Here is a 12,787-nt window from a genome sequence, read left to right on the forward strand (position 1 = left end):
CAGAATCAGTAGTCTTTAAACAGAGGAATTGGTATGCAAATAACAGTTAAAATTCAATGTTTAACGGAAGCTTGCATTAACATGGTTTAATAATTATGTACACAAATTATGTACATATTAGCATAATCTCTTGCAATTCTGTCATTTACTCTGAACTGATAAATGCACAGCTCAACTTTTCTTCAGAGAAAAATAGATGACCTTCCCAACCCTCTAGCACTATAATAAAAATGCTCTGTATTCTCTCTCCATACGCCAAAATGTTATGAAAATAGTGTCTTGTGGTTCTGTCCAATGAAAAGCACCTTTCAAAAGCAAATTTGATGCATCTGCTGCCAAATGGGCATGCCTCCAGTGTAAATCAAAGAAAATCATTTCTTTTGATATTTCACAGAAGTGCATCTAATTAAAAACTTACACATGAAATCATACACCAAGACTAACAATCAACAATAAAATATTTTAAGCTACAAAAAATGTAAATTATTTTTTAATTATAAGAAAACAAAAACATTGACATTAAGTGTTGTAAAAATCCTTCTTGACACCCAAAACTAAGGAAAGAAACCTCATTATTAAGAAGCAAATAATTTGTTTACATTAAAAAAAAATAATAATAAGACCTGGCAAAATACATACACCCATTCCATTTCACAACTCCAAAAAGGTAATGTTCAGCACAGAGAATTTGACAACAGTTGACCTTCAGGCTTATTAAAATTTCAACTTAAGCCCAATATCAACAGGGTTAATGTTAGCTGGAAAAATACGCTTTAATATTCTTTAGACTGCAGTGTAGGTATTTCCTGTAGCGCTGCACTGTCTGATAGTCTGAGTACTCGTGACGATGTGCTCGCTGTGAATTGGATTCAGGAGGCTTGGCTGCACGCCACTCTCGAGAACAGGCTGCATACAGCCCACCGGAAATGCCTGGTTCAGCTCGGTTTTCTCTCTTTTGGCTTGAGGTTCTGAAGAGTCATCTAATTCCTCATCCATTTCACTCTCCACTTCACTGCCTTCATCTGCACAAACAAATAATACCAAGACTATTACCAGAAGACAAACTGGAAAAGAGCAATCAACACATGCTTTAGGAACACTTTGATATAGTACATTGAGAAAGCAACTCCTTAGCCCTTCTTGGGGGACAAAGCTTGTGGGTTTTCCTTTCAACAGATTTTACCTGTGTCAGTGCTCTATTCTTTTAAACACAGCAAAGGTAATTTATTCTTGGGTTTGTGATTGATATCTTTAATAGGTCTTTTAAGAAGACCTTTGGAGTTCCCTAAAGTTTTTACATTAAATAGTGGCATAATTTGTGTCATTATAAAGTAGTCACTTGGGTACACTACGCTGGCTTTGGGGAATGTATTGCGCTGAAAAATGCTAACTAAAAAAAAAACAAAAGGAAGAGAGAAAGAAAAAAATTTGTTTTTCCTCTGAAAATCTACATCTGATATAAATTTTATCTGTGCTGATGTTAATGTACGTGAGACCTACGTTGAGTCACAAAATAACTATAGCATGCATAAGCAGGGGCTGCTTACAGACTTTCTGTGCACATGAATGTTGTAGATCACAATATTAATTAGGCCCTTAACTTTTATTACAAAATGAAGACTGAGGCAGTAGTATCAGATTAAAAATGCACAGTGAATTTCCATTCCTAGCAACACTGATACTCTCTGTTAACAGCTAGTATTCATTTCTGGAAATTAGGTGTATAAATAGTCACTGTTACCTCCAAATTTTAATACATTTTATATTAACTAAAACATCATTATAATGGAATACTATTTAACTTTTTCCAGCATGCACTGTTAAAATTCAAAAGCACAGCATAGAGAGAAAATGCTCTCACACAGCTTTACTACTGTGTAAGATTCTCCTCAGAGCAGTGGAGAGAAGACCTCTTCATAAGCGCTAATTTTTAAACAGCTAGGGATATATTTCTGCCTCAAAAATCTTTTCACTGGGAATTCCCTGGCGGTCCAGTGGTTAGGACTCTGTGCTTTCACTGCTGGGCCTGGTTTCGATCCCTGGTCGGGGAACTAAGATCCCACAAGCCACGTGGCACAGGCAAAAAAAAAAAAAGTCTTTTTACTTCATCCTCAACATGTTTTATTGTTTACCAAAAGAGCCTCCACACATAATTACACCAAAACCTCATCTATAAATAAAATATATCTATACTTACTCTTATATTTGACTTATTATGGTGACTTGTATTAACAGAATCAGATCTCCATTATATTCTATGGCATGTCACATGCAAAGAGTGTGTAACAAGTTACTGCAAAGTCAGCTGGACTCTGTCTAAGAGGTGCTGAGTCTAATATTACCATTTGGGGCACACCTGCAGCAGTTCTGCTAATACAGTTCTCGGCGTAAATGGGCTCCCTGACGTTGCTTCTCTTATTATCAGTTGGTGCAAAAATGGTTCCAGAGAAAAGTGGTGAGGAATAATAGGGCCTCCATATAAGGTGCAGGTTGTACAGTTGTGCAGTTGCCGGGAGCAACGTCTTCTGGGAATGTTGTGTGATTAAAAAGATTGAGATTAGATGTACTGACTAGAAATGGTGTCTGAGATGCACTGAACAATAAACAGAGTTCTCTGGGACGAGGCAAGCTGTCTTGGCCACCTGCTTTATCCGGTTACCGTTCGCCTCTGGTAAAGGACTTGAGGATAGCATTACAGTTTGTCCGAACAAGCACATTCGAAGGGCTGGCGAGCTGTCGGAAAGGGCTACATTTGATAGACATTTGCTTCATTAAGAGGATATAATCAAAATATGCTTGTATGACACTTTTGCATTTCTTTTTTGTATTTGTTTTCATATGAACAAACAAAAGGTCTGGAAGGATCCTCACACTAAATTCTTAATGGTGGTAGTCTCTTTGGCTTTTGACTATGAAGTTTTTACTTTCTATAATTTCTAATTCTCTGCATTATTTGAAATCTTTATACATAACTAATGTTACTTTTATTATCCAGAAAAAAATAAAATTCTCATTTTGTGGAAAAAGCCCACAAAAATTTCTTAAAGATTTCACATTCAAACCTTCGGTTCTGAATATGCTAGTTTGGCTAATTCTCAAGAAGCATCCAGTCTAGAGGTGAATGGGACCAGCAGAGCCACCCGAGGAAGGTGAGGGCAAGTCACACTGCTTCTTGGCTCCCTTTCCACCAACTTTTCTGTGACTGAGAAATAGTGTCAAAGTAATAAAAGAGGCAGCAGTACAAGAAAAAAAAATCATTTCAAGAAGGCAGGCAAGTGGAGAGAGAGTGGGATTTCCTTTCATCTCCCCTGCTGTGGACGGAAAAGGCAATGGGGCGACGGACAGAACAAACTCCAGTGCTCCAGGCCACGCTGCTTCAGGTCCACTTGTGAGTGACAGGGTTCCTTTGGATAGGCTACAAAGCAATCACAAAAGCAAGCCCTTTCTCTAGTTCCCACAGACATTTTATGCTCCTATAAAGACTCAAAAGACATTTCCTGGGAACCTACTTGAAGTTATGGGAATTTGGTACACAAAAACTAAAACTAGGTGCTACTGGAGTTTACCAAAGACTTTGGTTCAACGCTTGACAAAGAAGACTGGCTGCCATTCAGTGTTTGGCCCAGAAGCAACATTCCTACTACACCTCCAGACAGCCTGGGATGAAATCACCAAATTCGAATTACGAGGCTTTGGTGTCAGCGCATCATCAGGGTTGCCTTGTGTTGGGCCTGCATTTCAACAGCCACTTTTCCTGCTCTGAATTTACAAACTGGCCTCATCATTGATTTACCTCTCTGATGTTTCTTTGGTTAATCCTATAGAGTATATATTTGCAGCAATGATGTTTTGGGGCCATCGATTCTCTACTTTTCCTGTTTTGCTATTATGCATGTTGCTAAAACAGGAATTAACGCGTACACAGTTGATAAATAGTGATAGGAGTTTAAAGTGGGAGTGATGTTGATTCACACAGGACTTTCCCCGGCATGTGAATGTCTTCCATCACCAAGGAGGCACGGAAGCTGAACACTGAGTACCCTAGTACAGGTCGCTGCAGAGGACAGTGTGGCACCTCGTGTGCGGATTCCCCACGTGCTTCCTCATGCCTCAGTTTCCCCACTGGCTCTGGCTCTGTCCTGGAAGGGATAATGGTGTAGTTCTCCCCAATCTATGTACACTTTGTCCCTGACTCCAAAACTCAATTCCTTAAAACCTCAAGAAATCTTCACTTTTTTTGTTTTTGTTTTTTGAAGAAAGGTGTATATTTTCTGCAGTGCTTATTTATTAGAAATTTTACATTAAAAAAAAACAACAACTGAGCTGGTATTTTTTTCAGAATTGTTCTTGTTTGTGTGCACTCTATTCCAACCTCATTTTCCTTCGAGCCCTGTTCCTTTTACTCTGTGGTTTTTATAGGTCGTGAGTTTCTTCAGAATTATATATTGTGTTGTCATATTAGAGTGGCAATGCTGATATGAAAATTTAAGAAGTATATACGTTATCCTTTTCATCTACCCCAATACTGATCTTGCTTTTATAGTAAACTTCACTGCTATCTCTGAGTTCTTTTTCCACTGTAAAGTGTGAATTGGTGACTTGAGTAGGCTGAGGAATCTTTTTCTTGCCGGGTGGGCCTTAAATAAAAATATTTGACCCAATTTTATTACTTTTTTCCAGGACTCTGGCGAAAGCCAGAAATAATTTCTGGTTACTTGTACTTAACTGCAGGCAAAAAAATCAAGAAGAGTTTAAACTGTATTTAAATTCAATTCTTGCACTTAATATATGTAACATAAAGCAAGCATAGAAATAGAAAAATAAAAAAGATTCCAAAAGACTTAACTGTCATATTCATCAAGGATTGTATGCCATTTCCACAAAATAAAAGTGCTATACACATATACTACATTTTCCTCTATGAGAATTTCTTACTCAAAAAAAGTCCTTAAAAATGTACATTATTTTCAATTCTTACCTTTATCCAGGTTTCCAGGAGACACAGCATTTAAATCACCAAACTGCAAAACAGTAGTCATTTGTGCAACAGTTACTACCAAGCAGAATAAAATAATATTCTCAGAGACTGCAGTAAAAATACCACACTATGACTTTTAAAAACTGTAAACTAGTGAACATTTTGATCTCTAACTACACAGGTCACCTAATTTTCCAATCAAACCTGTCGAAATTGAACAGTTTAAATTGTGTCACAATTTAGCTGTCTTAGCCTCTTTGCAAAAGGATAACAATTTTCTGTCTTCCATGCTCCATTTTACTTTTTATTATTTGAACTCAGCAGAGAAGCAATAGGGGCCTGGCTGACCTGGATGAAGATGGATGTGGTAGAATAAATTTGGAAAAGCTCTGATGAAGCAGGATGCATCAGCTCCACCCCCATTAACTGTCCGTGAGTCCACCTGGAGTCTACACTATAGAAACATGGTCCAGCCACCTGGTTGAACTCTGCTTTTTTGAGTTTTTATTTGTAGAAATGAAAAACATAATAGGAGCCCCAACACTGAGAGTATTTATGTTTACAAAATCTTTGAGACTTCTCTTCTTGTAATTGATCTTTTTATTTACTAAGATAACAGGGTCCCAAATTAAAAAAGAAAGGCATCTGATTGTTATTAATCCAACAAAAAAGGTATTAAAATAGTATGGAACAATTAACAACCTTCAGCTTAGACTTTATTTGCTACCTTAGTTCAAAAGCTTGATGGTATTTTTACAGTGAAAAAATATATTTTGAGAGTCTCAGGGTGAACATAAATAAAAAATTGAAGAGCAGAGGTAACAAAGCTAATCGGAAAAAGGTGAAGTGAAACCTCATAGCACCTGCTTTTTAAATGGTAAACATTACTTTTTTTTAAAGCTGAAGATTCAGAATAAGTCATTATTAGAAATTCGGGTTTCTCAAAAAGCTTAGAAAGGGTGAGACAGAAATTCTACTTACATTCGGAAGTTTGCTTATAAAGAGTTCCATGATAGGAGTATTTTTTTCATCTACAACATATGTCTATAAAGTAATAAAACTGATCTTATTTTGCAAACATACACACACATAATTTCTTTTTTTTAACCTAAATATGAATTGTTCTTCATAGTAGCTACCTTGGGAGCTTATACATTTATTCCAAGGTTCAAGATTCTGTAATTCCTCTTTGACAATCAGTTTCAAGAGTTAGTTTATGTATCATTCAAGAAAGCCCATCTTGTTGTTTTACATCAAACTGTGACTCCAAACACTCCACATTTTATTCATTGTACTTGGTCCTGAGATGATTTCTGATTACTTACCAAATTTAAATGCATCTCTGCCACAATTCAGGATATTCAAAATAATGTGTCATTTTACTCTTTATTATTTCTGAGCAGTTCAGAGGCAGTTTAAAAAGAGGCATTCCACATCACTTTAAGCCATGGCAGTATTACTGAACCAATGTGTAGCCTCCCAAGGTGACTGCCTTGAAAGGGACAAGGGCCACCTGGTTGCACAACTCTTAGCATATTTGTTTGAAAGACTGCCCCATTGCATTATAGTTACGTCCCATGGGCAGCAAATATAAAATCATAAATACTGAACTGTTGTTTTGAAGTTGTTCCTGTTCACATGGCTCAGAACCTTATGTTAGTCTAAATAAAAACCACAGTTTAAATTGTACAGGATTTCTTAAATTAAAGAATATAATAAAAGCACCAAAAAACACAACAGGATTCTTTACCTGTTTTTGGTATTATTTAAATATTTTAGAACTATAAACAGAGAATGCCCAAAGCTGAAGGATCGTTTATATGTTATTTCTAGTTGACACACAGAGTAAGATTTCTATTTCTTTTAAATGAGTACTTAACAACACTTCAAGACCCAATACTGGAAATGAGTTGGCAGTGATGAGCCTAAACATACTTCCATATCTATAAAAAGTGAATACACCATTTGTTTTTGATAAATCTTGAAAAGTTGTTTGAGACTAAATTATTACTGCCATCGGTGATCAATAATATCATGCAAAGTGGCTAAAACCAAACTTTGAACACATATGGAAATTTTTCTTCGAAAGAAACACTGCTTTTAGTTGCTACTTAACTGAAAATACGACAACGTAATAGAAAGATTTTCCTTTGAAAATTTCTGCTTAATCTGAATGAATACATCTGATTACTCAGGATGATGAAAATAAAAACCAAAAACAATCGAAATCTCTGTAATCATTATTAGCATTAGTAAATAAACATTTGCATACTCAATGCTGAGGGCTTGTGACCATGCACTGTGAGGGACACTGTGGAAAAAAAGAAAAAAAAAAAAATCTCCAAGATACTGCCAATGCCTGTAGTTGTCTCTGGAATTAATGACAAAGTTCCATATGTACAACATACAGTAGATTTAAAATAAAAATCTTGTGAATAAGAGGTTTTGATATCCCTGTATAGTGGAAGGTGAAGTCTTTTATATGCATTTTATGTGTGAGGAAAGAATATACATTTGAGGACTTCCCTGGTGGCGCAGTGGTTAAGAATCCGCCTGCCAATGCAGGGGACACGGGTTCGAGCCCTGGTCCGGAAAGATCCCACATGCCGCGGAGCAACTAAGCCCGTGCGCCACAACTACTGAGCCTGCGCTCTAGAGTCCGCGAGCCACAACTTCTGAGCCCGTGAGCCACAACTACTGAAGCCCACGTGCCTAGAGCCTGTGCTATGCAACAAGAGAGGCCACCGCAATGAGAAGCCCGCGCACCGCAACAAGAAGCCCGCGCACCGCAACAAGAAGCCCGCGCCCCGCAACGAAGAGTCGCTGCTGCTCACTGCAACTAGAGAAATCCCGTGGGCAGCAACGAAGACCCAACGCAGCCAAGAAAAAAAAAAAGAAGAATATACATGTGATTAAGGAAAAAAACCACCTTAATCCTATAGATAGAGTAGGTAAGATTAGGACAATCAGTTCATTCATTCAGTATTCAAAAAATATTTACTGAGAGCTTATTATGTGCTAGGCACTCTGCCAGCCAGTTCCAGTCAGATTAATCTGGAAATATTCCCTGTTTCTGAAGGTGAGTATCAGAAGTTGTTAAAAAGGACAGGTAGTTTAGCCAAAAACCAAGGCAGCCTAGGAAAACTTCAAGAAGGTTTTAAAACCACAGGGTTATTAGAAAGGGAAGTCAATTGCAGCGGTTTGGAGGGAGCAGCAAGTCAAAGTAGCAGGAAGGGAGGCAGGAAGGGAGGAAGGAAGGGAAGGGAGGCAGGGAAGACTGAGAGTGGGCATAAGGAAGGCAGCATCACAGACAGGAGAGAGACGACAAGGACGTAAATGAGGCCGGCACAAACCGGAAACAGAAGAGGAGGAGCAGAGACATGATTTGGATAAAAAAATGGAGGTTGGCAAGAAAGTCCAGAGATTACTGAAAAGTTATAGCTTCAGAAACTGAAAAACTGTTACTGCTTTCTAATTTCCCCTGCTGCACAGGGGACTGGAGGGGACTACTATTCACTGAGGTGACGTCTTACAGCTTATAAAGCACTTCCATGGTTCAGCATATAGTTGGCTTCCTCTCAAATATGATGACCTCAAGTATCACTTTCTCAATATCACTTCTTCAGAGAGGCTTTTCCTCACAGCCCTAATTAAGCATCTCCTTCCCTGTCACTGTTCATCAGCGCCTCACAAAAAACTTATGAACCTGGCTAGGTAAGGAGCTTAGATTTAATCTTGCAGCTATTGAAAACATGTTAATTTGTCTAACATTGTAAGGAAATATGGTGGTGTTAGATTTGAGACCAGATATTCTGACCATCAGTTTAGGAAGGGAGGGAGTAAGGGAGTGGGAGGGAGGGAGAGGGAGAGAAAGAGAAAGAGAGAGAGAGAGAGAGGGAGAGAGAGAGAAAGTATGTATGTTTCCTACATGGAAGAAAGAATATAAATTAAGGGATTTAAAGTGCGCTCTGGGGTAGAAAGCATATGGCCTTTGATGTACGTAGGAGTTAAAATTCTGTCAGCCAGATAGATAAATAGGGAACGTTCTGAAGTAGAAACAGAATGGAACATAGAGAAAGCATATCTGTTGTTTTTAGGAAGAAAGACCTCCTAGCCTAGAAACCATTTCTCCAGGCCCTGACAACCGGTCATAATAATGAGCATGCTCCTGGACAGCAGCAGACTAAAAAATGTGTGGTCAAGGCAGGCAGCGGGAGTCTGTTAGACCATAAATTCATGATGAGTAGTAATGGCCAGGAAGTATACATGGGAGACCGGTCAGCACAGCCTATGTGACTACTGGCAGCATCCTTGAGAGCAACCCTGAGTATGACCCTGACTTGTGGCCAAGCAGCTGAGAAGTAGTTCATCATAGGACTGTGAGGCCTAAGCACAGGCACCATGAGAGAAACCAGGCTCAGCATGGGAGGATGCAGCCCACAGGTGTACTGCAGAGACCATTGCAGGTTAGATCCAGCAGCAGTCAACTTTCCACAATAAGGGAGGCAAGCCTTGTGTTGTAATAGCTGGAAAGTGAAACAATGCAGAGGAAGCCAGGGGGCTCAGACAGCAAACTGGTGAGGATCCACGGGGGCCCACAAAAACAGAGACTGGGGATAGAAGGAAGGAGTTCAAGGACTGGGATGAAGACCTCACCCGTGGGGATGCTCTCCCTGCTGGAAGAGTTTACCCCATCCTGGGGAGGAGGGATTAGTGAGTAATCATAACCACATCATCGGGGCAGCCAGGTAAACATCCTCCACAGAAACCACATCTTACCACAAAATCTCTCTGCTGGTATGCCCAGATTTATAGATTTACAGGCAGACAGATACAATCTCTCTCTCTCTCTCATACACACACACACACACACACACACACACACACACACACACACACAATGTATAACTGATTTACATGCTGGCACCAAAATATGAACGTGTATGGTCTAGAACAGGGGTTAGTAAGGGGTCAGGTAGTAAATATTTTAGGCGTTATGGTCCTGTTGCAATTACTCAGCTCTGCTACTATAGTGCAAAAATAGCCATACATGATAGTTATATGAGTGGGCATGAATGTGTTCTAATAAAACTTTATAAAAAATAGACGATGAGCTGGCCTTTGGCTAAAAGAACTTGTAAACCCTAGAAGATTTGGTCCAGTTCACAGACAGTGAAGGGAATGGAAGATTTTGTCTTTAAGGAAGGTGTGAAGACTTTGGCCACAGGGAGGATATAGAACCACAGGCTTTAAGAACTAGCTTCATCAAATAATGAAGGTCACAAGGAAAGAAACATGGGTCAAGTTTTAAAGATGGAAATCAGTTGGAAGACTAATCTTCCTCTCTTTTCTATGGAGGCTTGTATGTACAGACAGAGATAGAGAAAGGTTGGTCTTTGTGTCAATTAGTGGGTGAAGAGGGATGAAGTCTAGGATACGAGGAAAGATTGCATGGAAAAGAGACTGGGAAAAAGATTACATGTATTAGTAATTTAGATGGGGCAAGCCTCCCTAGTGGGAAGTTTTTTTTCCAATTTGGATGAAGATGTGAAGAGATAGTCCAATAGCATAAGTTCTCCATTGGTAAAAGCAAATAAGGAATAGTTCTAGATGAGGATGGTTTTTGGTGTGGAGTCATCCATGGAGACATGTCAGGGAGATGTATGTAGAGGAGGGGAGGAAGTAAGAAAAAAATAATATACTGGAGGAAGAGTTCATAATCCACAAGTAATAACTGACTTCATTCAGAGCAATTTAGCTTTTATACTGTAATAGTTTCCTATTGCTGCTGAAACAAATTACCACAAATGTGGTGGCTATAAATAATACAAACTTATTATTTTTTAATTCTGGAAGTCAGAATTCCAAAATGGGTCTCGCTGAGCTAAAATTAAGGTGTTGGCGGGGTTGTATTCCTTTCTGAAGATTTTAAGGGAGAATTTCTTCTTTCCTTTTCCAGCTTTTACAGGCTGCCCCCAGTCCTGGGTGTGACCCCCTTCTATCTTCAGAGCTAGCAATGTCCGGTCAAGTCTTTCTTCCACTACATCACTCTGACACTGACTCTTCTGCTTCTCTCTTCCACTTTTAAAGACCCTTGTGATCACAGTGGGCCAATCCAGATAATCAAGGTTAATCTCCTTATTTTAAGGTCAATGAATTAGTAACCTTAAGTCCATCTGTAAACTAACATATCCACAGGTTCCCAGGGTTAGGATGTAGACATCTTTGGGGGTCATTATACCGCCTACCACACACATCTAAGCTACCTCAAAAACACTGTCGCATTTGCCTGAATAAAATCATTTGACAGTAAATTTTTTTCTGCTATTGGAGGAAATACATCCTCCAGATCAAGCCGTTTGTAACACAGTAATTTTCCCCTCAATTTTGTCTGTTTTGTGCTCTTCATTAGGGGTGAGGTGGGATAGTATTGTATATAGGCACAAATTCATTTTTTATAATATATTTCTCACTAAGGGCATTTGTTCTTTATTTTCATTTACAGACTTCGAATTTTATGTATAAAACTTCCTATCTCTGAAAGTTTTTCATAGCATGCATTTCACGGTTTAGACTTATTGGAAGCACACATACATCCAAAAAGTTTACCAAGATCACAGAGCTGAAAGTTGTTAGTGATGACACATAAGGAAATCATTCCTGACAAAGAAGTGGAAGTCAAAACTGAGGGAATCAAAAGCTACTGAGTAGTGGGGCCAGAACAGCCCTAAGCTCCACATCCAAACAGAGGCCTAAGGAGAAACCCTGATGATAAAGTTACACACTAAGGACCAGTTACATACATCTTGGTCCTTTGGACAGTTTCACGAGAGCAACCTGTGCCACCAAACTGCACAACAAGCAGCTCCAACAACCTCGGAAAGCCCTCTCGTGTTAACACTACTCCATGGTTCCGTGAGGATCCATGCTGTATAGACGCTGCAGCCAGATGCCACGGTGCTAGCGGGGGATTAGCTGACATTAGATGTCTCTTTGGGACTTTTACCTTTTAACTTGCATAAATTTTACTTATATACCTATAATTTTATATATAATACTTTCTTCCCGCTTCACAAGTACGTATAAGACCTTTCAATCAATCCTACTGATAAGATTTTATCCAAGTCTAGCTATGTCTAGCTAGACCCAATTATGTTCACGCTTCCTCCCTAATGTTGCCATTTTCTTTTCTAATTGACTCCTTTCCCCATTCTATTATGTTGGCGGTGTTTTATAAAGCATTGAATTAGTTTGCCTCTGATGACCACTTTGGCTACATCCCAAATAATGTGGTTGGACGCTTTGTAATTCCTTGAATCATTTGACTCACCATTCAAAAACTGTCTACAGGCTATTTTCCCCTTGTAATATAGTATTATTAAAGCCTTCACGTGCCTTTACGTTATCTGTTTTGCTAATTTCAACTTCTAAGCTTATCCTTGTATTGTCAAGAAATGATGGTCTAATTCAACACATTACTTGGGTTGTCAGTGTAAAATCAGTATTAAAAAATCTAATTCAGAGTAGAAGGCAATCAAATATAGTCCCTCTTGACTAATACACATAACTTCAGATATTTATATACTTATGGAAAGGAAAGGGAAAGGAAATGGAACTAACAAAAATCTGGTACCTTGTATGTGCCTGTCCGCTTGCCTGCCTATCCACCCCATCTATCTACCTATACCCAATAACCTATACCTATCTTCCTTCCTACTTTAGTCCTCACAACATCCCTGCGAAGGAATGGTTCTTATGTTTATTTTGTTGATGAGAAAACTCAAGTTTTCTTGAGATATACGTATATAT

The 12,787-nt window shown here is 38.8% G+C and overlaps 1 protein-coding gene across 5 annotated transcripts in view; it reads right to left on the reverse strand.

Annotated features, from left to right (window-relative positions):
- Nucleotides 1-628: 628 nt before the first annotated feature.
- The window catches only part of RFX3 (regulatory factor X3), a 297,517-nt gene continuing 285,358 nt past the window's right edge, over nucleotides 629-12,787 (reverse strand). For all 5 annotated transcript variants that reach the window (XM_068552215.1, XM_068552212.1, XM_068552213.1 and 2 more), the window contains 2 exons: nucleotides 4,979-5,021; nucleotides 629-1,022 (listed from right to left, as the gene is read on the reverse strand). In XM_068552215.1, coding sequence (XP_068408316.1) covers nucleotides 784-1,022; nucleotides 4,979-5,021 — 282 coding nt within the window. In that variant the 3' untranslated portion in view covers nucleotides 629-783. The remainder of the gene's footprint in view (nucleotides 1,023-4,978; nucleotides 5,022-12,787) is intronic.

Source organism: Eschrichtius robustus, chromosome 10 (assembly GCF_028021215.1).
Source record: "Eschrichtius robustus isolate mEscRob2 chromosome 10, mEscRob2.pri, whole genome shotgun sequence".
In the NCBI taxonomy this organism is placed as follows: Eukaryota; Metazoa; Chordata; class Mammalia; order Artiodactyla; family Eschrichtiidae; genus Eschrichtius; species Eschrichtius robustus.